The sequence below is a fragment of the Tarenaya hassleriana genome, unplaced genomic scaffold (assembly GCF_000463585.1).
Source record: "Tarenaya hassleriana unplaced genomic scaffold, ASM46358v1 Cleome21, whole genome shotgun sequence".
Taxonomy (NCBI): Eukaryota; Viridiplantae; Streptophyta; class Magnoliopsida; order Brassicales; family Cleomaceae; genus Tarenaya; species Tarenaya hassleriana.
The window spans coordinates 2,572,372-2,600,096 of NW_010965451.1; the positions used below are offsets into that span (position 1 = coordinate 2,572,372).

Below are 27,725 nucleotides of genomic sequence, written 5' to 3' on the forward strand. Positions count from 1 at the left end.
TTAGTCTAACAGTTTAAAAATGAAAAAATCTCAAATAAATAAATATTCAATTTTATAAAATATGCTAAATAAATATCTAAAATTTTAATTTGATCTAATTGATAACTCAAATGTTAAAAAAATTCAACATAAAAATATAACTGGTGAAATCGATAACAATTTATAATCTCAATTTTGACGATAATATATAAATTAAATATTAATTCAAACATAAAAAATCAAATCGACTTATAAATTACTATCGATTTAGAATATCTATTTGGAACATTTTAATATTTGATATATCAATTTAAAATATTTTGTAAAGTTAGATATACTTAGGGGTGGCTATTTCGGTTATTAACCGAATAACCGAACCGAACCGAACCGAATAAAAATGGTTCGGTTCGATTCGATTATTTGCTTAATAACCGAACGGTTGAGGAAGTTGAATAACCGTTCGAGTTCGGTTCGGTAATAACCGAATAACCGCGGTTAACCGAACAATTATTAGGATTTTTGTAATATTTTAATTTTTACCTTATTATTATTAGTGTTATTTTTTTGTAGTTCATTTGTATTTTATGTGTTTCACCTGATAAACCATAAAATTTAATATTTTTAACTTTTAATCTAATTATTGAAGGTTTTGTAGATTTTTTTGTAACTTTATTGGAGGATTAATTATTTTATGGATTTATTTGGATATATATTTTGAAGTTTGTATAGGATTAATATTCTTTTTTTAAAAAAAAATATATCATAACCGAACCGAATAATTCGAAAAATTTCACCGTTTGGTTATAATTTTATCATGCAAAAACTGAACCGAACCGAATCGAAACCGAACCAAAACCCAAACCAAAACCCGAAATAACCAAACCCGTAATAACCGAACCGAAAACCGAACCAAAACCCGAAATGGCCACCCCTAGATATACTTACATAAAATTTTTCCTTTAAAAAATGATATAAACAAACTAAATTTGTTTGAAAATTGACATATTTAAACGTAACGTAATAAAGTAAAAAAAATTAAAATTACTTTTCAATTTTTTTAGGTTGCGTTATTGTATGGATTTCTAAGTTAAAATTTTCTAATCAAAATTTTAATTAAAATTAAATAATATTAAAGATAAATTTTAAATAAAATTTAGCTAAATAGTTAAAGAGAACAAATATGGCGTTAAAATTATTAACAACAAACAATTATGAAAAATAATAAAATTTTAAATAATAGACATAAATATTAATAAAATATAAAATAAAAATAAGAGATAAATGAGTAGAATAAAAAAAAAAGTAATCGAAAATTTAAAAGATAAAAGATAATTTTATCCGAGAAAATAAGAAATTGAAAAGTAGCATCACAATAAGTGGGTTCCAATCCAATGATCCCACAATGCAAACCGAGCGTTACGATAATATTTACCTTCCGAAACACACTCACTCTGATGTTCCCAGCACCTCTAATCATCTCAAGGTTACACAGACAAACACAGCACAAATAATTTATTTTTTTAAAAAAAAAACAAGCTTTTAGGCTAAAGAGTAATATTGTTATTGTTATTATCAGGAATCATGGACTCTGGGAAGTTACTATACTGAGAACGTACCGGTCAAATTCTCAAGCGTCGCGAGCGGCGACCCTACCTCCGTGAAGTACGACGCCAGGTTCACTTCCGTGCTGTTGTCGTTGTATTTGTTCACAAAAGGATGTTCCTGCAAAATTATGAAATCCGCCATATGATTATACATGTAGAACAGAACATCACCTTGTTGAATGTGTAAAAGAGATGTCAAAGGCAAACCATTAGTTCCTTGGCCGAGCTTCTGTCGCTCGGGTCTTTCTGTAAACTGGAAGAACAGAATCTCTAAGTCAGAAAAAAATACCGAAATCCCAGAATCTAGAGAGCACAGGGGTTGGTATCATGTGGTAACGTTACCATGAAGAGATGAATGAACAGAGCTCCGGAGAGAATTTGTCTGAAGGAACAGCGGGTGGTGGTTGGTCAACAATGGCTTCCATCAGTTCAAAGACATTGGTCCATGTCTCCTGTTGTCCCGGTGGTGAATATGGGAACTTCCCCGTTGCGCATTCAAGCACCACTAATCCCATGCTCCATATATCGCTTTTATTTCCGTATTTGCTTCCAACTATTCTCTCTGGCTGCCCAAAAAAAACAACAGATGCATGCATGTCATGATTAGCCAAATCATGGTTCTGAATGAGTTTGATTGATGCCACCTTATGCAAATCCTGGAAACCTTATTCCGCCTCCTCCTCTATACATGTTTCCATGCAAATTCTAAAAACGGAAAGAATGGCGTATTTCCACACCGGAAGCATAAAATGGATTGTAGTGACGGGGTAGCAGATTTCTGTTGTGTATTATCATTAAAAAATAAAGATACTCACAGACATATAGTTGTAAGTCCCCACGAATGTGTTTGCCAGCCCTGCTGTGTTTGTCATAACTGTACTCACGCCGAAATCAGTAATCTTGACTTCTCCTCTGTGATTTATCAACAGGTTGGAAGGTTTCAAGTCGCGATGAATAATGTGCCTCTCATGATGAAGATACAACAAACCCTGAAGCACCTGCAAAAAACAGGGAGATCAGATACACAATGTTTGTTAAAAATCTCCGGCTCCATGCTGGATCTGATTCTTCTGCTTCTTACTTGCTTACAGATTGCAGAAAGATAGCTCTCAGGAATTGTTTTGACCGTTTTGAGAAAGTCTGCCAGAGATCCACCATCCATGTACTCCAATATGATCGAAATGGCTCCATTATTGTAAAACGATTCATACGAGGTCACGAGATATGGACATTGAGCTGATTGATTAATTTTTAGCTCCTGTGCAATTGCCTTGCGTATTGCCTCATCAATATTCAGTTGAATAACCTAATCAGACTCATGCAAAAAAGATAACAAATAGTCACAAGCTGCCACATGAAACACCAAGTGGACAGAAATAAAAATGGGAATAAAAGAGAGAAGGTTTACAACCCTGAGGGTAGAGAACACACATGAACCTCAGTAAACCCAAATATTCAAAATCAAACAGAAAAATAGAATGATCGAACCCGGAACTCGTACGCACTACAACAAACCTAGATGAATATAGGCAACGAACCCAGATTTCAGAATTTCAAGATCCATGTATCTTTTAAGGAATCTCAACCTTAAATGTATCAAGTTCTGTAGGTAAACTAACAGTCTAAGATCAACAAAAGCATGCTTGTCAGGTAATATTCCATAAAAAAAAAGCCGATGAGTCTATCCTGATATCATACCAGAGACATTTGAAGTTCCTAAGCGAACTACCTCGCACAATCAGATCGTAATACATATTTTATAGATCTTTAAAACAGTACCTTCAAGGCGAAAAACTGGCCAGTCCATTTGTGCTGCACCAACTGCACAACACCACTGCTTCCCTTTCCGATGACTTTGACCGTTTCCAAATCCAATAAGCTCAACTGGTTATCCGTTGGCTTAATAGGAGGCCGCTGAATCACAGCAATTACGCACGAATTACATACGATAATCACAGAATGCTTGCAGCAGTGCCAGCAGAGCAATTCAATTCCCGAATTTCCTACGACTACACTATGATCTCAGTTATTCTAGTTCTCATCCAATCCAGAACCGCATCAAAGTTTCCGTTTAACCTAAAATTAGCCTTTTCAACCAAGCACAGATTTCTAATCTTGCTGAATTCAGAACAAAAGATCAAACGAAAGAGAAAGCAAAACCTACAGCTTCCTGTTCCGATTGAGAGACGATCCGAACTCCGTCTTTGTTAACACGCAGATCGCCATCTTTAAATGTACCGCTCTGCGTCCTATGAACAACAAATACCAGCGAACATAAACCCTAATTTCACAAACCAAACCAGAGACATTGCAAAAAAAAACCGTCACCATCTCACACACAAACACACACCCCGATCGATCGATACAGAGAGAGAGAGAGAGAGAGAGAGAGAGAGAGAGAAGAGAGAGAGAGAAGAGACAGGAATTTGTTGATGGATTGTTCGCCGGAAACCGGGATCGAGAGCTTGAGGCTGCTGCTAAACCCTCCCTTCTTCATCGTCTCTTCTTCTTCTTCTTCTTCTTCTCTTTCCTCTAATCATCTCAAGGTTACACAGACAAACACAGCACAAATAATTTATTTTTTTAAAAAAAAAACAAGCTTTTAGGCTAAAGAGTAATATTGTTATTGTTATTATCAGGAATCATGGACTCTGGGAAGTTACTATACTGAGAACGTACCGGTCAAATTCTCAAGCGTCGCGAGCGGCGACCCTACCTCCGTGAAGTACGACGCCAGGTTCACTTCCGTGCTGTTGTCGTTGTATTTGTTCACAAAAGGATGTTCCTGCAAAATTATGAAATCCGCCATATGATTATACATGTAGAACAGAACATCACCTTGTTGAATGTGTAAAAGAGATGTCAAAGGCAAACCATTAGTTCCTTGGCCGAGCTTCTGTCGCTCGGGTCTTTCTGTAAACTGGAAGAACAGAATCTCTAAGTCAGAAAAAAATACCGAAATCCCAGAATCTAGAGAGCACAGGGGTTGGTATCATGTGGTAACGTTACCATGAAGAGATGAATGAACAGAGCTCCGGAGAGAATTTGTCTGAAGGAACAGCGGGTGGTGGTTGGTCAACAATGGCTTCCATCAGTTCAAAGACATTGGTCCATGTCTTGTATACACGAATACATACAGCTACAAGAACGAGTGAGTGAATAGTCAATACCAATAATTACAAGGAAAGAACAAAAAAGGAGCGATGATACAATAAATAACCAGTCAAAGGAAATGAGCACATGGACAAGACGTTGACCATCATTTACCATTTCCGTAATTTCTCCGTCTTTTCTCTTCCGAGGCCGGTTTACCGGTTTAAGTAAACCGACCCAACTTTTTTTTATCAAATGGGTTTATTTGATCTTGTATGGCCAATCAGGTAGTAGAAATAGAAAACCGCGGTCCATATAAAATTCACGTTTCAAAAACGGCGTTTGCGTTTCAAATCGGCATGGAAAATGTATTGATTGTACCGCCCTTGAGTCACGTTCAACACGCTATTGTACCGTGGCCGGTCTGCAGATCGCAAACGCGAAATTACCCGATTGTTCGTGTTAGTTGGTTGGTGTCACTTGTCATGGTTGCCTAGATTTTGAGTAATTGGATGGCCATGCCATTCTAGATTTTGAATTACAATTAATTCGGTTGTATTCGAATTCGATTTTTTTTATTCCGATTTATTCGGTTTTGTATTAAAATTAATACAATCCAATTTGGATCTATTTTGGTTCGGATTCAACTGGTTTCAATTTTTATTGATAAAAATCATTATTTTAAAAAATCATTTTTTCATTGATTACCTATTCGGCTGGATTCAAATCCCTTTTTTCTTTTAAATTTACACAAATCATAACCATTTATATTTTATATCAAATTCGGTTCGATGACAGGTTCGATCCAATTATGTAATTATTAACCAAATTTACCATCGCATCAGCACGAACTCAGGACTCAAACTGTAAAACTAGATTGCTCCCATAGACAAATACCCTTTTGAGAAAATACAATATAGTTCACGAACAGAAATGATAATGGATCAAAAGAATCAAAACTACTCATTCAAAAGGTTGTCCAGAGATCTGACAGTTCAAAATGGTGGGAAATGAACTGAACACATATGATAATTACGTAACGAAGTATCACAACAATATCATGAGCTCGGAGAAAAACTAAAGCAAATGGAGCTAGGGGAATGAATTATACGTACAAGTTTAAGGGTTGAAGTGATTAACTTCTTCCACTTGATTTTCTTTTCATCATCTTCCTGTTTGGCTTGCTTTGATTCATTCTTTCACTCTTGCTCTTGTTCTTCTTCTTCTTCCCTGGCCTGAATCACTTCTCCATTGTCCGTTTCATCTAAAATCTGAAGCTTTCTTCTCTCACCGTTCATCGTGGCAAGTAAATCTTCTTTCTTTCGTCCTGATTCACCATTGAAAGCATTTCCAGTTGGATCTTTCTTATCTCCTCCGGAAGTCTGTTCTGATTGAGGTTGTCACATAAGCTACAACATCACAAAACCATATATATATATATATATGTATAAATTCAAAGTTTCTCATATCAAATCCTCACCATAAGGCAACAAGCTTCAACAAGGGACTTTGTGAAAAAACAACAACTCAGTTCACAAAAGTATTAACTTTTATTAGCACATACCAACACCCATTTCAGTAGCAATAATGGCAAATGCAATAACAGTTCCAGCTATAACCATAATCTTCAATTTTTACACCTGAAGAGTAAGCCACGTTTTATCCTAAACAGTTGAAACTTACTAAAAGAAGGAAATAGCAGAGGAAGTGAAAGATGGCAATGCCTACAAAACCATGGAGGACGGTCAGGTAAGCAGACATTAGTATCGAAATCAGGCTGTTGTTTCGATTTTGCCGGTGCGCCATTCGATGGCTTCGACTGCCCTTTCGGGCCATATTTCTCCTTCACAAAACAAATCCCATAACATCAGCCTCTTCATTTCCAAAGATGCACACTCACAGAAACGTTCTTCCTACGATCAAACACAGCTGATACTAAGCTACATCCATTTCAGATTAATACCAAACTTTGTACAGCATATCAATATGAGAAACCATAGATACAGCCTCGGAGATGCATTGGTTGTGTCCTTGAACGCTATGTTGCCCGAAAATTTCACCACAGTCGTCTATGCAAGACAACTGTTGACCCATTGAAGCTAAACAGAAAAATTAACGGATGAAATATGAAAACGCACCAGTTTCCATGGAAACTGTACAGCAAGAAGAGAATTTTTCTGGAATTATTGGCGAACCCTGGTGGCACTGTAGATCCTGAAGTGATTCGGCAGCTTTGGCTTCTTCACTGGAACCAAACCATCGTTCCTTGTAGGGATTCTCGATGCGAATATGGAAAACCCTGAAGAATAAACCCTAGCAATCTCTGCAGCTTCGATGGAGGTGTACAAAGCGTTAATGGAGAAGAAAGGGCTTAGAAGCTTCCAGAGTTTTAAAATCATGTCGTTTAAAATTTTGATAAACGGCACGGAGTTATGCTCTCTAACAATAGAATGTCACGCTTTTCTATTTTCACTGCGAATCTTTTGAATTCAGGGTACTAGCAGTCTCGCTCTCTCATTTGCAAACTACATTTGAGAAGATGAAACTTGCAGGTCTGAAATCGATCGAGAACGCTCATGAGGAGTCGTTTGGGCGGCGACATGGATTCCGGCGACGGAAGCTCGACCGGCGTTACAATTGTCCGGATCTCTGGAAATAAAATTGCTAACTAATACGATACCAAAGTTGGATGGATTCAAACATATCTTTCTTTGGATGTCAGTTTTCTGTAAGGAGATGAAGATATTTTCATGGCTCGATCGATCTTTAAACGCATCTGTTGGGCTGAATTTGATTTACCCCAATAGATGTGGATATTTCGTTCTCTCCAGATCTCGTAAACAACAATCTGGATCAGGTGCTTCCTGATGATTTTCCCCGGTTTTGGAGTCGGTGCAACTATCTGACTTATCCACGGCACGCACTCGTAAACATTCAGCGAGGATTCCAGCCAATTTTCCCTGCAAAGAATGACCAAATTGCAGCACTATAATCACACCATAGTCACACCAGAAGAACAAGTGATTATGAGATTCAGCTTCCTTGCAGCAAATAATACATCTATTCGGCACCTGAATTCCCAACAAGCAAGATGATCAGTCGTCGGAAGTCTCCTATGAAACACCTACCAGATAGTGAAGGAGTGTCACGGGATGGCTCCGCTGAACCATGCTAAAGTGTGCCATGGGACACTAAACAGTGTCAACGCCATCAATCCCTATACACACACCCACCTGCCAATTTCGATCACGTATATATGTACACAAACCCAACCCACATGCCAATTTGCACCAACTTTTTTTATATATATATATAAGTGAATATCTTGGATCAAAATTGAGACAGTCCATATGAATAACTTTCCCCTTACTTAAAAGATTCGAATTCGAAATAGAAAAAATGTTAAAATATCTTGTTTCACCGATTAAACTTTGGATCAATTGGAAAATAGACAAAACCCATGTGGTGGTGGGGTTATCCATTGAAAATTAAAGGAATTTACCAATAGAGTCCACAAAGCATTTTCAAGGTTACTCTTTGCAATTCGCATATATATATATATATATCTCCAAGACTAATTATCCCAAAAAAAATTAATATGGAACGAGAATTACAAGAAAAAGCATATATCTCAAACGTGGAATCCAATCATCTAATCTACAGAAAAATGCAGTATTCAATCAAGGTATGAACTCCAGTGAGAAAGAACTAAACTATAAATTGAGAAGGAGATTGGGGGCATATCTTCCAACTTCCAAGGGCTCTAAACAGGAGGTATGTTTGAAAAGGAGAAACTTTTTGTATCCTTTGTAAGCGTAATAAGCAATCCGTGTATAGTAAACCCCGGGATAAACAGAATACATCCCAATACCACAAAGAAAATCCATGAATTCAACATCAATCAAACGATGAGCTATCTATCACCAAAGGTCATATGACCTAAAAAGAAAGTAGTCTTGTTCTGCATGTTAGAACCCCCAATATATTCTTTGAATGTTCAGTTGATCAGAACAATGAGAAAGAAGTGATTCTTACAATTGAAATGATCATCTTTGCTATGCCGAATAATGTTGACACAGAGTTCAGTTCGTTACAGTATAATTCGGTTGGAGAGGTGTAAAGTGCATCAATGATCTATCCATCCGAGTTTCTAGTAGAAGACAAGATCAGAGTAACTCATTCAAAGTAACTTGAAGAGGTATTTCAAGCCAAGGTTATTTTCAAACACTTATTGGTGGAAAATTCAATCAAAATATGAGATTGGTTGAAGAAATTTCTTCACTTTGCAGAAAAAAATCCTACCCTTTTGACCATTCTGAGAAGAAATGAAGCATAAAGTTCCCATCTACGACCATATAAAGGAAATCCAGATGATCACAAACAGAAAGACAATCTCAGACAGAAACAGAGTCCACAAGATATTGCCTAGATCCCCTCATGTCTTAGGAAAATTCCTGAAGTACCTTCACATGTTGCCAAATTTACCAAAAGCAGGAGCAACTAAATCAATCAAATCCCGAGCTAATACCCATGAATCTAGCTTAACTCGAGCATCTTCCCTCCAAATCATGGAATAGGTTTTCAGTAAACTTAGACATAATCAGAGGAACTCAAGCATGATCGACAATCCCTCAAAGGTTAAAATTAGCAAAAGAATCCACACCGTGGCCTCGATCACCGCCTACTCCGTTGTACACCATGAAGAAGGATTACGAACACGAGGAGAGCGACATCGAGAGAGATCTCCTTCACCGGAGGTCGGTTATTGATGGTGTACGAAGTCCCGGTCATGATGTCCTCGTCCGAAATCGAGAACGCATGGTTCACGTATGCCGTAGCTAGGACCGTAATAATCTCACCGGAAGATGATCGGACTGATCTAGAAGAAGAAACCGAGAACAACCTCGTATAAGGTTTTCGTCGAGTAAAGTTGAAGATCAGATTCAGAGCTTGAAGATGAAAACACGAATACAGGGAATGCTTGTCCCTTTTTTCTCATGAATTCAAACTAACGGCCGAGTCATGCCGGATATGCAATTTACGAGGAAACTGCGTGACGTTTTGCCTTCCGCTTTTCTCATTGAACGGCACGATGTGGAGTCTCCTTGGGCACATTTTTTTTATTTTTACTCCTAGGTGATATCGGAATCCAGGAATTTCGTATGCGTCCCACGGATAAGTAATACTAAGACCCAAACAAGCCAACTCTGAGACTCTTCTTCCTAGTACAGTCGTTGGTGAGGAAAGAGATCCACAGAACTGACACACGACTGAGACGACAGATCCAACGCAGGAGCCGAATAAAATGGCGCCGAAACCCGATTCCCAAACCCTATCCACCGGCTCCGCTTCGTCGGACTCATCGGCTCAGTCGTCGATTGATCCGATCTTCCACCTCCTCCGGATCCTCCCGTTCTCCTTTCTCCGGCCGCCGCGTCTCCGCCTCAAGCTCCCTTCCTTCACGCTCCCGTCTCCGATGACGGTCTATTCACTGATCCTCCTCACGTACTTCATGGTCATCTCCGGCTTCGTCTACGACGTGATCGTCGAGCCTCCGGGCATCGGGTCGATTCAGGATCCAGTGACGGGGTCCGTACGACCCGTCGTGTTCATGTCGGGTCGGGTCAATGGGCAGTACATCATCGAGGGTCTGTCTTCGGGATTCATGTTCGTGCTCGGTGGGATCGGGATCGTGATGCTGGATCTGGCGCTTGACAAGAACCGAGCCAAGAGCGTCAAGGTATCTTATGCAACGGCTGGGATCTCATCTGTTGTACTCGCTTATGTCATGAGTATGCTCTTCATTCGCATTAAGATTCCCGCTTATCTCTATTAGGTTTAGATCACTGCAGTGTGTAATGGGTTGTCGAGTTTTAGATGGATGAATGGGAAAGTTATGTCTTTTTGGTGTTTCTAGGCTATCGAACTTGGTTCTCCAGCTGCATGCTGAGTTTCATCTATTATTCCAATACACATTCTTAGCATTTCCTGACAGATGTGAACCAGATTCTGAATTTTCCTGTTTGCTTAGCGTTTGGTAATGGAAATTTCAGCTGAGTGTTGGGTCTCTTGTCGATGATGTTAAGAAGGTCGCATCTTCTTTGATTTTTTTGAGGTCTGTATACGATTACTCTACTGTCTCAGGGAGAATGCATTCCCTGTTCAAGCCTGAGCTGAATTTAATGTTGTGTATTTCTTCGTAGCAATAATAGAAGGGGGGAGGGGGAAACAACGAGCTAATGTTTTTTGCTGGGTTCCAGCCAAATTTCATTTGCTCTAGTCCAAACTTGAGAGAACCGTGATCCTTTGAAGTGATGCTTGAATTCAGGCTGAGGAACTAAAAGATAGGAAATCGGGTTCCTTTGATTGTTGTCTTTATGCCACTGATGGGAAAGGGCCTTTAGATCATCAAATGTGTGTAGATCGAGGAGGGGAATGAAGATAGGAAATCGAGTTCCTTTGACTGTTGTGAATTGTCCTGAATCATGCATGATCTTACTTACTTTCCTCCGGTTATAAATATGAGTCTGTCAATAGTGTCTAAAAGATTTTGATAGTGTTGGGGATGAATTTTCTTAAAGGTAAAGCACTTTATTCATCAACTTAATCTAGACAGTGTGTGTGGGCAGATATGAAGAATGAAAATTAACAAGCATCCTGAAATCTGAAATCATGCGTATTACACCCTTTGATACAATGTATGATGCCTTGAAGGCAATTTGTGACACATTGAATTGTTTCGAACCAAATGCTTTACAAATATGCACTGCTTGCTGGAATATGGGATTTCTCTCTTTCTCTGCATTGTATGGTTATCTGCTGAAATAGGTCTTCGGGGAAAAGAGACGTCGTGGGGAGAACATTCCACCGTACCGAGGGGAAGCAAGGCCATCGATCGTACGGTACTCTGGCATGATGAATCCGTCCCTCTCCTCCCTCGCCCACTTCTTTGATCGCGCGTTGAATGTTCCATACTTCACCAATTTACCGAACCCCCACGATTTCTTCTTGGTGGGACTCCTCTGCCCAGTGCCATTCATCTTCTGAGTCAGGTACTCCCTCACAGCTTGCAAGCTCTGTTCCACGACCTCCATGGGCGGGGACACGAGCGGGTTGCCCTCGACTCTTAGCTTCCTTAGCCGCCTCATACAGGCGATGGAATCGGGTAAAGCCGCGATCTTGTTGTAACTGACATCGAGTTCTACGAGGTTCATGAGGAGGCCGATGGAGGAAGGGAGAGCGGTCAAGTGCTGGAAGTTCTGGCTGACGTTGAGGGTCTCGAGGTTGATTAGGTTCTCGAGATCATCCGGGAGGAACATGAGGCAGTTGAGACGGGCATCGAGGGTACGGAGGGAGGTGAGGTGAGTGACGGAGTATGGAAGGCTGATGAGCTTGTTCGAGTTGACAGACAGCTTCTTCAGGTTGGTTAGCTCGAAACCCATTGTGTCTGGTAACTTGATGAGTTTGTTGAAGTTAGCATTCAGCTCTTCAAGCGATCTGAAAAACACAGGAAGAAGATGAAGTTAGTTTAGTTTTTAGTCTTGACGTGATGATGATAGGATGGGAATGTTGTCGTGGGGTGAACCTGCAATATTCGATAGTTTTGGGGAGGGAAATGAGAAAATTGCCAGAGATGTTGAGGAACTTGAGCTTGGAGAGACAGCCAATGGAGTTGGGAAGTGATTTGAGCTGGTTCGAGCGAACATCCAATGCCATCAAATTCAGAAGTCTTGCTGTTAATGACTCCGGTATGCTCTGCTTCATCAAATGAAATTCAACCAACGATCCGTTATTACCTGATTTCTCGGTGGGGATTCCAAATCAGAACTGATCCCCATTTATTTAATTATATATATGTATATATCATATTTAATTATTTCAGATGTTTTCCTAATCTATATATACGCACATATATAAGTAGTACGATATATGATATATGACACATATCTGTTTCTCAAGCCTGGTGGTATACAGGGATGAAACAAATAGAAGGTATTAATTTGATTTTATTGGATATATATATATATATATGTGTGTGTGTGTATATGTATACACACACAATATATTGTCTCATCAAGGCAAGACAATTAGCATTGCCACCAAATATTCCATCTGCAAGAACATATATGGATGCAAAAAAAGCTACATATAAATTGTGCAAATATATATACATATATATATATATATATGTGAAACATACGAACCTGGAGATGGTTGTTGGAGAGATCAAGCTTGCAAATGTGGGCCAAATTGAGAGAAGGATTGGGGAGAGATAGCAATGCCATTCCACTCAAATTCACAACCTCCAACATCTCTTCCTCCAAATTGGATGTCATGGATGATGATGATGGCGATGATGTTCTCCTCTCTTGATGATGTTTATGGTGATCCACCCTCATCGTCATCGTGTGCTCCTTTTGTCCATGTTGCTTCTCGCATTGGTGTTGATAACTCTCCTCGCATATCATCTTTCCTTCCAAGCCCTATGAATGTATGTCTGTATATGTATATGTATATATGTGCGTGTATATATACTTGAGAATTGTTGAAGAAAGGAAAATGGTGAACAAAATGAGGAAGAAGAACGAAAATTAAAAGGAATTTTACAAATATCTTTTTTTGCTTATATGGTCACGCGCATATGTGTATATGTGCATGCACATAATATATTTAGAGATATGTACGGACAAGAATATTTGGTGAATTAAATATTTGAATTTTTTTTGTTTTTTTTTTTAAATTAAGTAAAACATTGAAGGCCCCGGAAAAGGAAGTGTGGACGAGAGGGTGACCAAGCTCCTCGGCCTCTGATTAAACTCAACCACCGCAAATCACTCCCTCCTTATTATTTAATTCATTAATTTATTTTTTATTAAAAATATCTATTTTCTTTTCCCTTTTTTTTCCCACATTTTGACTTTTAATTTATTTTTTACATATGTTTAAAAAAATCATAAACTTTTAGCTCGTTATTTTGGGGGGAAAATAAGTATACGAAATGAAAATAACATTCCAACTAAAAGGCATATAAACATATATATATATATATATAAGTATACGAAATGAAAATAACATTCCAACTAAAAGGCATATAAACATATATATATATATATATAAGTATACGAAATGAAAATAACATTCCAACTAAAAGGCATATAAACATATATATATATATATATAAGTATACGAAATGAAAATAACATTCCAACTAAAAGGCATATAAACATATATATATATATATATAAGTATACGAAATGAAAATAACATTCCAACTAAAAGGCATATAAACATATATATATATATATATAAGTATACGAAATGAAAATAACATTCCAACTAAAAGGCATATAAACATATATATATATATATATAAGTATACGAAATGAAAATAACATTCCAACTAAAAGGCATATAAACATATATATATATATATATAAGTATACGAAATGAAAATAACATTCCAACTAAAAGGCATATAAACATATATATATATATATATAAGTATACGAAATGAAAATAACATTCCAACTAAAAGGCATATAAACATATATATATATATATATAAGTATACGAAATGAAAATAACATTCCAACTAAAAGGCATATAAACATATATATATATATATATAAGTATACGAAATGAAAATAACATTCCAACTAAAAGGCATATAAACATATATATATATATATATAAGTATACGAAATGAAAATAACATTCCAACTAAAAGGCATATAAACATATATATATATATATATAAGTATACGAAATGAAAATAACATTCCAACTAAAAGGCATATAAACATATATATATATATATATAAGTATACGAAATGAAAATAACATTCCAACTAAAAGGCATATAAACATATATATATATATATATAAGTATACGAAATGAAAATAACATTCCAACTAAAAGGCATATAAACATATATATATATATATATAAGTATACGTCAAATAGTCAAGTGTGCCTACCAAATCAAATCCGTTTGCGATGGAACCTACTGTGGCCAGTTATATCATAGTTTGACCGTACCTATCTTGATTCTCTCTTTCTTTTTTAACCTAACTCTTTCTCTCTCTAAAAGATGCCTATCGTATCACGTGTATGCATGAATGTATAGATATATATTTTGATGAATAAGGAAAAATATTTTTTTTTTCATCTGTTTTGCTGTTAGTATATTCAATTAGAAGCCATTTCTATTATCTATTAATAATCGGCAGACCATTCCGGGCTTTCTTACTGGTTCGGTCTGAATATATTTCAATTCTATTGTTTCGATTATAAAAAAAATTATAACCATTCGTTTATATATTAAATTTGGTTCGGTTCGGATTTATTTTTTATTGATAAAAATATTTATTTAAAAAATTGAAATATATTGTATCACAAATTTTGGGATATCGAAATATATTGGCTCGGTTATATTTCTCTGCACTTTCGATTCAGTCTAATTTCTGATTTATCTTTATTCATTAATTAGTTTCTTATAACAACTTGCACATTCACTTTTTCCGTACACTCTTGTCTTGCAAGTCGATAACGGAAAATAAATAAAAAGTTCCTCTTCATTTCGAAAAAACAAAAGATCTAGAAAACGTACGAGCGATAGAATTTAGAAAAACAGAGCAACTCAGGACGATAATGGCCGCGATAACGACGATGCTTCCGACGGCGGAGATTCCGGAGATTTTCACTCCGGTGTTGAGAGTTACCGGAAAATTCTGCGACTCTGGTGGTGAGATATTCTCTTCTGGCTCTAGATTTCGCCGGAGAAGATCTCTCCGTTCGATCCTGAGCTGTAGACGAGACACAAGCTCTTCGAGAAGAATCGCCGCCGTTTCTGAGGTGCGTAAGCTAATCGATGAGTTCGATCCCGAAATTCCGGTCGAGTGGTCTGCAACTCCGCCGAGTTCGTGGTACACTGATCCGGATTTCCACCGTCTAGAGCTCGATCGGGTCTTCTATGGAGGATGGCAAGCCGTTGGTACGTTCGTTCCCTGATCTTTTGATCCACTCAAAGTTTTCTTGTCGCGATTTATCTTTGATAAATTGTTTATTTTGGTGTAGTTTTTCGATGTATAAGTTATCATCTCTCGTTGGCAGTTAAGAGAACGCTTAAGAAGAACGATTTAGGATTTTGCATATATTTCAGAGAACCTGTTAGGAATCAGCATATTCGTGTTCTTTGTCTTGAACAGATCATTTGTTCATAGTTAGAGGTAGGCATAAATTTTCTCTATTACATTTCCGGATATTTCAAAATGATTGGAGATGATGTTTGAAAAAGTTGATTGCTTCGGAAGGCTTCTTACTCTGTTATAGCTTGTTGATCGTCAGGATTTTCCGAGCAGATAAAGGAACCTCATCACTTTTTCACAGGGAGGTATACTTTTGGATTGATTGTTTCTTTGTATGGATGAGCTGATTATGGTTGCAGTTACAGTGAAGCTTTTTCTGTCATTCGCAATGTGTTTCGCAGTTACTCTTTCCTGTGATTGAAATGTGTACACTGTTTCTTGGTATCTTCAATGTTTGTAAAAGCTGAGAGTATGAGACGCATGTTGCAGGCTCGGGGATGTAGAATATTTGGTATGTCGAGACGATAACGGAAAGGTTCATGCTTTCCACAATGTATGCTCCCATCATGCCTCCATTCTGGCATCTGGGAGTGGGAAAAAGTCGTGTTTCGTATGCCCTTACCATGTAAACACTATGCTGGAACTATTCTTAATCTTGACCCGACTGATTATGAGAAAGCACATGCAATTTCGGGAAATATTCGGTCGAGCAGTCTCATTATACTTTCTCTTTCTTCGTATCCTCGTTCTTTGGCAGGGATGGACGTACGGATTGAGCGGATCACTTGTCAAGGCAACTAGAATGACCGGGATAGAGAATTTTTATTCACAAGTATGGAGGGTCATGTTATACATGAAATCTATCTATTACTTGACATTTTTTCCCTGTTGAAGGGATAGTCTGAATCTTGGATTAACCATGAGAACAGGAGATGGGGCTTAAACCTATAAGTGTAGCTGTCTGGGGGCCCTTTGTTCTCCTTAATATGAACCAAAATACATCGAATTGGGAAGAATTTAGGAATGATGATGCAGTGGCGAAAGACTGGCTCGGTAGCTCTGCGAATATATTGAGCCAAGGTGGTGTGGATGATTCACTGAGTTACATCTGCAGACGCGAATACACCATTGATTGCAACTGGAAGGTGCAATTCCTTGGTCATAATATTCTCTATATTGTAAAGGCTGAAAATATGGTTATAGAGAAAACACGGTCCAAAAGGTTCATAAAAGACCACTCACTCATCACCTTTTATGCAGGTGTTCTGTGATAACTACTTAGACGGCGGATATCACGTACCTTATGCACATAAAGGGTTGGCATCCGGCCTCGATCTCAACTCCTATTCCACAACGGTATTTAATTTTTGATGCGGTTACAACCATGGTTTTAGTTTATAGCTCCTGATGATATGTAGCTGTATGATATAAACCAGATGCTCGAAAGGGTTAGTATCCAAGAATGTGGAGGAGGTTCCAAGGCTGGAGAAGATGGTTATGATAGGCTCGGATCAAAAGCTCTATACGCTTTCATCTACCCAAATTTCATGATCAATAGGTGATCTAATCTAATCTTCGATTTTTTAATGTTTTTCACAACTCTTAAAGGATGAGTAATTTTTTAGGTATGGACCTTGGATGGACACAAATCTTGTGATACCACTAGGGCCAAGGAAATGCAAAGTAGTCTTCGACTATTTTCTTGAACCTTTCCTAAAGGTAATCAATCAAACCCTGTATTTCCACAAGAATGATCCGAATTCTTTACGCCGCTTGTTATTGATTCAGGAAGATGAGTCTTTCATCGAGAGAAGCCTGGAAGAGAGCGAAAGGGTTCAGGTAATTGAACGATATCCTCCACTAGGGATAGACATTTCGGTCTTTGGTTCAAGTTCAGCTCTTTCGGTTTAGAAAATCTATATCCATTTGGAGTTTATATTATATTCGGTTTGATTCGACTTTGGTTTTTAACGGTAAAACATTTTATTGGCGGGAGATGGGTCATTCATATCCATTGATTGGAACTGTGTGTGAGTGAACAGATGGAAGATATAGTGCTGTGTGAGAATGTTCAAAGGGGTTTAGAATCACCGGCTTATGTGAAAGGAAGGTATGCTCCGGTTGAAGAGGCGATGCATCACTTCCATTGTCTTCTCCATCACAACCTCAGTCACTCGTAGTTGTTCCATTTATCCACGATAGGTGCGAAAGTGATCAAGAGACGAGACAGGAAAGACTTCTGTTCACGTCGCTAGCAGTTAGCTTCTCTCTGTTACCATCGTCGGTTCGCACCCGATCATTCTTCTCATATCGTTCACTATCCATACCTGTGTTTATTTATGGGAATCACAGAAAAATGACGGTTCCCATCAGAGAAACACCAGCATGGACCGTGGGTGAGACGAGAAGGATGAATGGATACACACCGAAGATGATCACAAAGAAGAAATTGACCGCGATCGATGAGAACAGAGCCTTTCCCTGCTTCATTACAACCTCAGTCACTCGTAGATTTCATAAAAGGTGTGTACGTACGGAATTTGCATATACAAACATACAAATGCAACCATAAGAAACCCCAAAATTTGAATCTCTCAGACTTTTGTGTTAATAAAATAAGTTTTGTAGTTGAAACTTGAAAACGTGGGGATTGTATATCTTTGAACTTTGAACCCTTAATAGTGACAGAACAAACCAAAGAAGAGCTCTATATATATAATATTTGCTTCAGTCTTGATGCATATTTAGGAAAATAAAAACTCCATCATTTTTGGACATCTGGAGACATATAATATAAGCTTCCTCTGAAATCTAACATTTAACCTGAAACGAATAAAGAAGTCAACTTAGGAAACATCTTTCGGACATATTTGGAAGCATTATTAAAAAGGGTGTATTTATTATTATTATTATTATTATTAATAGATTACCTGGTGAATTTCTTCTCCATCGGCTTATCCAAGCTTTAATAATTTCTCCGACGGGAGTTTTGGGGACAGGGATGCATTTCCCTATCAAAGCCAACGGCCAACTGATCCACACACACACACACACATCAAACATTAAAAAAAAAACAGAATCCCTTTTGTCAGTTTTAGTATGATGAATCATCATCTTCTTGCAAACGGATTATGACACTATTAAGTGTTTCAACAAGAGAGATGAAGTTCATGTTTCTCTTGTTTTATTCAAATCATTTTTTTATGATATAATATATATATAAATATATATATATGAGAGAGAGGTAACCAACCTGATGAATCCTATGCCTATCGAGACAAGCCACATCTTCCAGTTCAGCTTAGTTGTCGATGCGAACGTGCCCAAGAACTCGACGATGACCACCTATTTTATATAGTTCCGAACAAGAGAATTGGACGAGCTTAGTTCTAGAAAGCCTGAGTCGCACCCCAAGTGCAAAAGTATGTCGAAACAGGCGAAGGCATTCTCCAAGACACGAGACGCATTTTTAAATTAAAATAAGAAATAGATAAACGAAACATTAAAATCTATAAAATGAGTCTTCTCTCACCTGCAGCACAGCCGTGATGAAGATGATGCCCACAAAGAGGCGGTTTTTGAGAACTCCTACGAAAATGTTCATTTCATCTGGCTTCCGCGAGTTGAATTCGTTGAATATCTGCGGTTCAAACAATAAATTTCGCTCTGTACTCAAATCTATACGCCTAGAAGAATGTTCATTGGACAAAAATGGTTTAAAAAAAACATCTTACTTGGCAGAGGACAAAGGCATTGAAGATTACTGTATTCTTCACTTTTACAGGATCACGATAATCCTCCAGACGAAGAATACTTACGCCCCGGAAATTGAGGACTAACAAAATGGTCACTTGGTACATCGCCTGAGGTTGCCATACAATTGGATTTATCTAGTAATTTTGGTTCTTTTCAGTTTAATACGAATCTTAACAGATGGCGACTTACTTGTACAAACAAGTTCCTCCACATGATATTCGTTATGAGAGGTTCCCTGGAAAATAAAACAAAATCGTTACAACCAACATTCCAAAAAAAAAAAAAGAGAAGACTAGGAGCTTGTGATGAGTACCTTCTGCCAACAGGGGGCCTTTGCATTAAGTGGTCAGTTGGTGGCTCGGTGGCTAAAGCCAGAGCCCCAAGAGTGTCCATAATAAGATTCACCCAAAGCAGCTACAGAGGGAGAAAACCGTTTTCTCATCGACAAGATTCGGAAATATTTATTTGAGAATTTTGTCGCATTTGAAAGAGATGAAACGTGTTTGGCTATGAGAAAAATATCAAACCTGCACTGCGGTTAGTGGAACATGGCCCGAGGACATTGCAGCCACAACGTTAATGACAAGTGCAGCAACATTAACCGTGAGCTGAAATTGGATGAACTTTTGGATATTGGCATATACGGACCGACCCCACCGGACGACCTACAAAAACAGACAAATGCAAAGTGGATAGGATACCCAAATAAAGATCATTCATTAATGATAAATGTCTAAAAGACCAACATCTACAGAAAATCGGTGAGTCTTAGGTTGTGCAAAAGAAGAGAACCAGCAGAAACTTATTCTTCCAGCAGTTCTGGTCAGCTGTTTTACAAGGATACTTACCTTTACAACTGATTCAAAGTTATCATCCAGGATGATAATATCTGAATTTTCCTTTGCTACTTCAGTCCCTTGAATACCCATAGAAAGACCAATGTCGGCCTGAAAGAAATAACCATCCTCGATATCATTAGTCTTAGGTTACATATGGCGACATTTTTATATAACTTGGATTAGGGCAGCCCGGTGCACAAAGCGTCCCCGTGAGCGGGGGTCGGGGGAAGGGTCCCACCATTAGGGTGTATTGTAGGCAAACCTTACGTTGCAGAAATATCTGCAAGAGGCTGCTTCCAGGACTCGAACCCGTGACCTCTAGATCACAACGGCAACACCTTAACCGGTGCGCCAAGGCTCCCCTTCATGTAACTTGGATTAAAAAAATAAAAATTATCATGAACCTCATGCAATGCAGGAGCATCATTGGTTCCATCACCAGTCACAGCCACAACATGCCCCCTCTTCTTCAGTGCTTGCACAAGCAAAAGTTTGTCGTTCGGTGATGACCTACCCATGACCTTCAAATTCAACAACCATGTTAGACACCATGAAACATCCACCATATGATGTCACATGTGATGTGAAGTTCCGAAACTAAATCCAAAGATCTTACCGAAATCCTTTCAGCAATCCTCTCTCTTTCCTCTTCTGAAAAGCAACGAAATGTTTTTCCCTCGATCAGATTAGGCTCACTAGCATCTGAATCTGAAGCTAATATCCCGCATTCTAAAGCGATGGCTTTGGCAGTTTGAATGTTATCGCCGGTAACCATGCGAACCTGAGGTCAATTTGGAAAATAAGAGACCATAGGCCGCCCTTGCAGAACCCGAGGTGGTCCAGAGGATATACACAAAGTATGAGCAGAAAATCTCAAGGGGAGAAGAAAATGAATATATGAGAACCTTGACCCCAGCCTGTTGACAAAGCAGAACTGAATCTTTGACACCAGGTCGACATGGATCCTGCAATGTATTCCAGGTGACAAAGCTTGAATCAATTTATCTCAAATATCTTATGGCCTTCGGAAGGAAGGGAAACTAGAAATATGGTTGACTCTTACCTTTATACCAACGATAGCCAACAAGACAAGGTCATCTTCTGGTAAAACCCATTTAGAAAGCTGCTCTTCATCAGTTGGAACCTTATCGGTTTCATATGGTCTGTAAGCAATTGCAACGCACCGTAGACTCCTTTTAGCCATGTCATCGATAGCATTTCTCAATTCTTCCATCTGAAACACCAAAAATTGCTTCAGCATAAGGCATAGTCGCACTTACACCAACATATTAGGCATTGTTTTGAGGTGCAGCATAAGGAAAATACTAAGAAGAAACAAATAGATTATTCTAAATGAATTTAGATTTCATAGCAAGGGATCAATTCAAATACGGCAATAGAACACAATTTATGACACACGATTTTTCCTAATGCTCATCGCCAATGAAATCACGAAACAAAGAAAAGCCGGTGTTGCCAACCTTATCTTCGCACATATCTACCAAACTCTCACCCTCATCCATATAACGTGAGCATGAGCCCAGAACGATTTCAGCAGCACCTTTCCAATAAATTTGGACCTTGGCATCTGACTGAAATGGAGTAAAAGCACAAAGTAAAGTGCATGACCAAATGCATAATGAGGACAAAAAAAAGGTCAAAACAAAGTATTAAGACAAAAAAGGTCTACAACTATAACGCTGGAACAGCCATAACATGTGCATTTCTCATCCCAAGTGGAAAACATCAACCAATTGTTTCCACAAGATATTTACAGAAGGGACAAAATGGAAACACATTACCGATTTCACAGCAACACCTCCACGTTTCTTCTCCGAGTTAAATGGGAAAAATTGAATAGCAGAGGAGTCTGATCTTATAGCATCAAAATTCATGCCCAACTGCAAAAGGGAAAAACCATTAACAAGTTTAGATCTCATGGTTACAAAATTTAGAATCAGAAAATGAAGCTAGAAAAGAAACCTTGATCGCCCAATTAAGAATTGCTCGTTCTGTTGGAGATCCAGAAACCTCTGTCTCACCATGCTGTGATCAGTAAACATCCATTTCAGCTCAAGTAAAATACCCATAAAATGGACAACCGCCAAAACGAATTATTTAATCTTACATCAGATTGAAACACACTGCCACTTGTATTATGAGCAATTCCTTCAACAAGTAAAGAAGTAAATGTAGGTGGCAGCTTTGCGTGGCTGTCTGGAGGATCCATTTTCTGGAAACCGGTATAAGCCTCGACAACTGTCATCTGTACACAGGTTAAGTTTTAGGGAATTTGCATGACAGCAATACAATTGGACAACAACAATAAATAGCAACAGTATATCATGTCAAAACCCTGACTAAGTGCTCGCCAGCAGGGAATACAAAAACTGCAATGTCAATTTACTTTGGAGGAAGGATGAGAACCAGACTAACCTCATTTAATGTCAAAGTTCCGGTCTTGTCACTGCAAATTGTTGTTGCAGACCCCATAGTCTCACAGGCAGAAAGCCTGCGTACCTGAATTCCAACTTGGATTTAAGATGCAAACATACATGTATATGAAGTATTTGTATACATATACGTACACACTCATGCATTCAAGTTCAAAAGAAATTATACTCATCCATACCAAAGCTTTGTCTGCCATCATCTTTCTCATGGAATATGCAAGGCTGCCAATATGGAGGAGACCAGATCAGTAAAGATGATAAGAAACGTGTGATTGAACACGTGTCTCATTATTAGTATGTAGGCGACCCGGGTCCTTTAAGGCATCCTGAACTGGTCAGACAAATAAGTTTGTTCCAGAGAATTTTATACTGACACCATCAAGTCTACTATGGGCAGCCAGAACCAGAAAAATGATTTCACGGCAAAGTCACACTAAAATCTTTTTCAAAGGTAAAGCGTATGGGAAGTGAAAGTAGGTAGTTTCAGATTCTGAAGAAAATACTATCATTTGAATAACCTCATTGAAGACAGCAGACTTACGTCAAGGTAACAGCCAAAGGAAGTCCTTCAGGCACTGCCACTACCACAATTGTAACCTACAGAATTCAAGAATTTGAGTTGAATGACCAGATGTCTGCAGAATGCTCTGGTTACAAAATTAGTTAGGCTGATCGAATCAAATAAACTTACCGCAACTGTGATAATTTTAACCATATCATTTACAACATGATCAAATTTTGTCTTTCCTTTGATAAACTGTGGAGTTTTATCAGCATTCTCTGTGTGACCAGTAAAGTATCTGCAAACAACCAGTACTTGTCCATAAGCAATAATATTTGCCCTAAACAGTACTTAGATGTTAGAGGAAAATCCAAACCCACCGAACGACAAGGACGAATAGTACAACCCCAGCAACCGTGAGCCCCACAACCCCGATAAATGTTGCAACACCATTCAGGCGTACCTGAGGAAAAAAAGTAGGAATTGATTATAAAATATTGGGCAGAGAAAAGATACAAATATGAAACGCATAAACTCACCTGCAATGGTGTTTCTCCTCCATTATCTTCTGAGATACTAGCCATTAACAAGCCCCATTCAGTGTTGATCCCCACACCAGTAACCTGAGCAGGAAAAGTTTTCTACAATGTTAGTTGTTATACGACTGCTCAAAATTGTCTTAGTAAGGCTAAGAACTTCCATTTAGAATTCAAAAGTGAGCAAATATGAACTCTCTTGCTCCTTGTGTAATTTCTGATTGGATAGCAGGAGCATAAGTATTGACAAGAAAGTCGAGTATTAGAAGAAGTGTATAACAGTACAAGGCAAAAATAGACAGACAAAAATGGGTTAAGTTGACATGACACACATCAGCAGCCTCTTCATCACCCACTACCAAAGACATTACTCTGAAACGTTCAGCTGAAACTGGTATGAGCATGATACCTTGTTGCCATAAACTAGCAATTCATGAATATACAACCCTTGTTGGAAATTTAAACTCCTACAAGCATCCTTCCCACCAGAGGAATGAACTCCACAAAACCTAGTTTTTTGCAGTTCTAACTACCCCACCACGACTAATTTTGTTTGCCCGAACCTCTACTCAAAACAAAGGAAACTATTCCTCCCCAATTTCTCTGGAAAAAACTACAGCTCCAAGATTATTAAGCCACTCCTTTGCACTAAAAGGGAAAAGTAAGTTTCCACTGGATCTTACCAGCATTGTTCCATTGCCATCCGCCACTTTACATCCAGACATTAGGAATGGATCCTTAGATGGATTTTTTTGAACCTGCCACGAAACAGATTACTAAGACACGTGAAATACAAAGACAACATTACTGAAAATGCAAGGACAAAGGGTAAGGTATACAATTTTGCTCTCCCCAGTCATGCTGGACTCATCAATAGCAAGTGAATGTCCCGAAATTAGAACTCCATCAGCAGGTACCTGAATTGTTTTGCAGCTTAAACATAAGATGTAAAATCTAGATTGAAACCGAGAAAACAGCAAATAATGCATTCAGTAACTCTTGATCCACTTGCCTGATCACCAATATTGAGGGGTATAACATCGCCTACCACAATGTCATATATTGAAACTTCAATTCTTCTTCCACCTCGGGTAACCTGGGGACATAAGCACAACACACCTTCAAATATGAAACCAAAGGAAACAATAGCATTTATGACCTCTAAAGTATGATTGTTCAAGAGTCCACCTCCAGACGTATGTTTCTTTTCTCCTCATTTAAATTCAGGAATTGAAGAGATTGCCTGAAGTCACTGGTAGCTGCCGAGGGAAAAGATATACAATTTAGCCAACTAGGAACAAAAGCTGGAAAGGAGAGTCAAACAACTCCAGTTTGGGCAAACTTATACCTGTCACAACAATGACAAGGAGGACAGCAAAAGCGATGCTTATACCATCGTACCATCCTTTTTTGATACCCTACAAGTAAAGTCGCAGTAAAAGAGGCACCAAAATCAACACAAATAGAAGAAAATTACAATCTGACAAAGCATATATTAAAAGTCAAAGGTGACTACCAAAGCATAGGAAAAGCATATATTAAACCCTTCCGGCCTCATATATTAAAAGTTTAAGGTGACTACCAAAGCATAGGAAAAGAAACTTAACATTGTGCTATCAAGCCATTCAGGTATAACCGTATAATCAAGGCACGAGACCATGAGATAAGCTTACAACAAATTCTTCATTAGAGTAACGAGAACAGTAATTCTGCAAACTCATTATTTCGTAAGTATTGCCCAGTTGTTCTAAAGTTCTCACATATAAGCCTGCATAATCTTAGTAAAACTCAAAGATTTAGAGGAACAAAAATTCAACTTCTCAAAAATGCATTCAGCTAAACACAGTGAACCAATTCCTACAAATGCATACCTCAGTCTTTATCCCCAGTCCTAAAGAAGCAAGTGCAGCCACGATCAGTATGACTAAAGTAAGATCCTGAGAAGCTTCCCAGACAAACCTCTGTCCAGCATAAGCCAAAAAAAGAATTAAGTTGTCAAATAACTAGAAGCATTTCATATATCGGAGAAGAAAACCCTCGAAATGAAAGTTGCTACAGAGAAAAGAGAAAAAGCAGTAATACCCAGAAGCTCCTCCCTTTCTTCCGGGGATAAGTATTTGAACCAAAAGCACTTTTCCGTTTCGTTATGTCATCATCATCCCCTTGAATACCCTTCTCCATGTTAGTTTTCAACAGGTCTGATAACCCTCTGACCTAATATTGGGAGAAAAAACAACATATATGAATAAACTTTATAGTCAAGGATAAAGAAATAAGCGACATTGAGAACAGTAATAGATCAGGAAAAGACATGCCCCTCCAATTTCTTGGAGAGCTTCAATATTATGATCCCTTGATATCGACAGAATCTGCTCCAGTCCAATTCCAAAATCACCACCACTAGGGGTAGAGGGTGAACTTGGTAATCCTTGAAAAAGAAAAAGAACCCAGTCAACAACACAAATCAATCCCCAAAATGTGTGCAAACATTTCATTCCATGAAACAGATAGAACCCAGTCCACCCGTGAATAAGCAAATTCCAGTACCAACAATATCTCCAACAAAAATGGAAACAGGTTTTCAAGAATTCAGATGATGCCACCCCGGAGAATAAGTCAACATCCGTTCTGTTTATGCTGCAACTACAATGATAAACTAGACTCAACAACCAGAAGCAAACAGAAAAATGACTTAGAACAACTTAAGTTCCGATATAGGGAAGATCGTTCACATTTGAAAATTTAGCTTGAACCAGTGAAACAAATATCCTCCCAACTCCTGGCAGTGCTTATGACTGCAACATTATTCATATTCCCGGACAAAATAATAAAAGCCACATACTACAAAAAAGCATTGAACAGCAAACTCTGCCCAATTTACAAATGTAAATGCAACATTGCTAGAGGACAAATATAATCTTCCAAATTTGGAATGTGCAAAAGAAATCTAAGGAAAAGGGTAAGAACTGAAAGGAAATACCATTAACTCGGCTTGCTGCAGCTTTAAAAAGGTGTGCAGCCTAACAAGGCGAACAACATTCATTAGAGAAATCAGAGCTACACTAAATTTTCTATCAAACCAGTAGCAAATAAAGTTTGTATACTCGTATTGCTTGGGCATGGGCTCTAATCTTCCTTAGCATCTGCTTCTTGTCTTCTTCCCTTTTCAAGTCCAAGGTGTACCGGAATCTACGGGAAGCATTAAGTACAAGTGCGGCTTGCTACAAAGAAAATAAGCAAGATCCTAGGAAAGTCAACATAAGAAGTCAAACCATACACTACGAGAACATCAAAAGCAAATTCTAACACGCTGAGCATGCCCTGAGTTCTCGTCCATTTGACTACTTCAAATGAACTAGCGCTAGATATCAAAGCCATGTTCAAAGCCATAATTTGAATCAAGGCAATACATACATACATACATACATACATATATAATACACATTCTTGAAAATCAGTGATTCAGTATGCATATCAAGTTCCTTCGAATCGAAAACCAGAAAGAATATGAAATAAATTCCAGTGCTATATCTAGCAAAGGCATGTAGATGCAAACACAGAACGTCATAATTAATGAATTAATGAGCATAAGATATTTGTACAGGGCAACAGGAAACATTACCCTCCATCGGCGGAGACGCTCTACAGGTGCATTCTTAGTGCTTGTAATATCGAAGGGATCATTTTCGTAGTCGGCGGAGCTGCTGACTCCAGCCTCCAAGTCTTTGTCTTTCCCTCGCGGAGAGTTACTGAAAAGGCCACTCATGGCTGTCGCAGGAGAGATGGCACCAGAAAAGGAAACACTGTTGATTCAGACACCCTTCTCAAGCCAAATGCGAGATAGAAACACCAAAATTAGAAACATCCAGCCTCGG

General features: G+C 38.2%; 6 protein-coding genes and 1 pseudogene across 11 annotated transcripts in view; 2 read left to right on the forward strand and 5 right to left on the reverse strand.

Annotated features, from left to right (window-relative positions):
* Positions 1-1,331: 1,331 nt before the first annotated feature.
* On the reverse strand, positions 1,332-4,116 carry LOC104814636 (mitogen-activated protein kinase kinase 2). Its single transcript, XM_010542784.2, has 8 exons — positions 4,004-4,116; positions 3,748-3,832; positions 3,363-3,497; positions 2,665-2,889; positions 2,399-2,581; positions 1,926-2,149; positions 1,791-1,836; positions 1,332-1,701 (listed from the first exon to the last, which is right to left on the reverse strand). Exons 1-8 carry the CDS (start codon positions 4,078-4,080, stop codon positions 1,579-1,581), a joined length of 1,098 nt encoding a protein of 365 aa, XP_010541086.1. The 5' UTR covers positions 4,081-4,116; the 3' UTR covers positions 1,332-1,578.
* A 55-nt stretch (positions 4,117-4,171) lies between these two features.
* On the reverse strand, positions 4,172-4,695 carry LOC104814637 (mitogen-activated protein kinase kinase 2-like). Its single transcript, XM_010542785.1, has 3 exons — positions 4,593-4,695; positions 4,458-4,503; positions 4,172-4,368 (listed from the first exon to the last, which is right to left on the reverse strand). The coding sequence occupies exons 1-3, from the start codon at positions 4,673-4,675 to the stop codon at positions 4,246-4,248; spliced, it is 252 nt and encodes an 83-aa protein (XP_010541087.1). The 5' UTR covers positions 4,676-4,695; the 3' UTR covers positions 4,172-4,245.
* A 915-nt stretch (positions 4,696-5,610) lies between these two features.
* Positions 5,611-9,679, reverse strand: LOC104814638 (UBP1-associated proteins 1C). The gene is given in 3 exon segments (XM_010542786.2): positions 5,611-6,063; positions 6,360-6,519; positions 6,681-9,679. Coding segments are annotated over 3 exon segments (579 nt in total). The 5' UTR covers positions 6,771-9,679; the 3' UTR covers positions 5,611-5,734.
* A 188-nt stretch (positions 9,680-9,867) lies between these two features.
* On the forward strand, positions 9,868-10,706 carry LOC104814641 (annotated as a pseudogene).
* On the reverse strand, positions 10,604-13,238 carry LOC104814639 (plant intracellular Ras-group-related LRR protein 6-like). The gene is made up of 3 exons (XM_010542787.1): positions 12,881-13,238; positions 12,262-12,431; positions 10,604-12,173 (listed from the first exon to the last, which is right to left on the reverse strand). The coding sequence occupies exons 1-3, from the start codon at positions 13,142-13,144 to the stop codon at positions 11,489-11,491; spliced, it is 1,119 nt and encodes a 372-aa protein (XP_010541089.1). The 5' UTR covers positions 13,145-13,238; the 3' UTR covers positions 10,604-11,488.
* A 2,002-nt stretch (positions 13,239-15,240) lies between these two features.
* LOC104814643 (choline monooxygenase, chloroplastic) lies at positions 15,241-18,359 on the forward strand. Of its 4 annotated transcripts, none has more exons than XR_771954.2 (10): positions 15,241-15,670; positions 16,024-16,069; positions 16,254-16,596; positions 16,694-16,909; positions 17,025-17,120; positions 17,201-17,322; positions 17,390-17,483; positions 17,553-17,603; positions 17,807-18,048; positions 18,138-18,359. XR_771954.2 is itself a non-coding variant. In XM_010542794.2 (10 exons), the coding sequence occupies exons 1-10, from the start codon at positions 15,328-15,330 to the stop codon at positions 17,942-17,944; spliced, it is 1,317 nt and encodes a 438-aa protein (XP_010541096.1). In that variant the 5' UTR covers positions 15,244-15,327; the 3' UTR covers positions 17,945-18,359. The 4 variants fall into 4 exon arrangements, 3 of the variants coding, with proteins under 3 accessions (XP_010541095.1, XP_010541096.1, XP_010541097.1); XM_010542794.2 differs by having other exon boundaries at positions 15,244-15,670; positions 16,254-16,389; positions 16,522-16,596; positions 17,807-18,359; XM_010542793.2 differs by having other exon boundaries at positions 17,807-18,359.
* An 87-nt stretch (positions 18,360-18,446) lies between these two features.
* The window catches only part of LOC104814642 (calcium-transporting ATPase 10, plasma membrane-type), a 10,156-nt gene continuing 877 nt past the window's right edge, over positions 18,447-27,725 (reverse strand). For 2 of the 3 annotated variants that reach the window (XM_010542788.2, XM_010542790.1), the window contains exons 2-35: positions 27,473-27,670; positions 26,955-27,071; positions 26,831-26,870; positions 26,166-26,278; positions 25,933-26,064; positions 25,722-25,811; positions 25,199-25,268; positions 25,039-25,109; positions 24,863-24,946; positions 24,690-24,767; positions 24,534-24,608; positions 23,854-23,937; positions 23,695-23,777; positions 23,504-23,612; positions 23,354-23,409; positions 22,992-23,034; positions 22,796-22,879; positions 22,488-22,625; positions 22,343-22,405; positions 22,162-22,260; positions 21,841-21,951; positions 21,423-21,593; positions 21,265-21,324; positions 20,976-21,140; positions 20,764-20,880; positions 20,369-20,467; positions 20,048-20,185; positions 19,834-19,934; positions 19,710-19,755; positions 19,499-19,627; positions 19,297-19,404; positions 19,018-19,109; positions 18,695-18,795; positions 18,447-18,587 (exon numbers count right to left, since the gene is read on the reverse strand). In XM_010542788.2, the coding sequence (XP_010541090.1) occupies positions 18,583-18,587; positions 18,695-18,795; positions 19,018-19,109; positions 19,297-19,404; positions 19,499-19,627; positions 19,710-19,755; positions 19,834-19,934; positions 20,048-20,185; positions 20,369-20,467; positions 20,764-20,880; positions 20,976-21,140; positions 21,265-21,324; positions 21,423-21,593; positions 21,841-21,951; positions 22,162-22,260; positions 22,343-22,405; positions 22,488-22,625; positions 22,796-22,879; positions 22,992-23,034; positions 23,354-23,409; positions 23,504-23,612; positions 23,695-23,777; positions 23,854-23,937; positions 24,534-24,608; positions 24,690-24,767; positions 24,863-24,946; positions 25,039-25,109; positions 25,199-25,268; positions 25,722-25,811; positions 25,933-26,064; positions 26,166-26,278; positions 26,831-26,870; positions 26,955-27,071; positions 27,473-27,616 (3,216 nt within the window). In that variant the 5' untranslated portion in view covers positions 27,617-27,670 and the 3' untranslated portion in view covers positions 18,447-18,582. The remainder of the gene's footprint in view (positions 18,588-18,694; positions 18,796-19,017; positions 19,110-19,296; positions 19,405-19,498; positions 19,628-19,709; positions 19,756-19,833; positions 19,935-20,047; positions 20,186-20,368; positions 20,468-20,763; positions 20,881-20,975; positions 21,141-21,264; positions 21,325-21,422; positions 21,594-21,840; positions 21,952-22,161; positions 22,261-22,342; positions 22,406-22,487; positions 22,626-22,795; positions 22,880-22,991; positions 23,035-23,353; positions 23,410-23,503; positions 23,613-23,694; positions 23,778-23,853; positions 23,938-24,533; positions 24,609-24,689; positions 24,768-24,862; positions 24,947-25,038; positions 25,110-25,198; positions 25,269-25,721; positions 25,812-25,932; positions 26,065-26,165; positions 26,279-26,830; positions 26,871-26,954; positions 27,072-27,472; positions 27,671-27,725) is intronic. The other variant, XM_010542792.2, reaches the window with a different exon arrangement.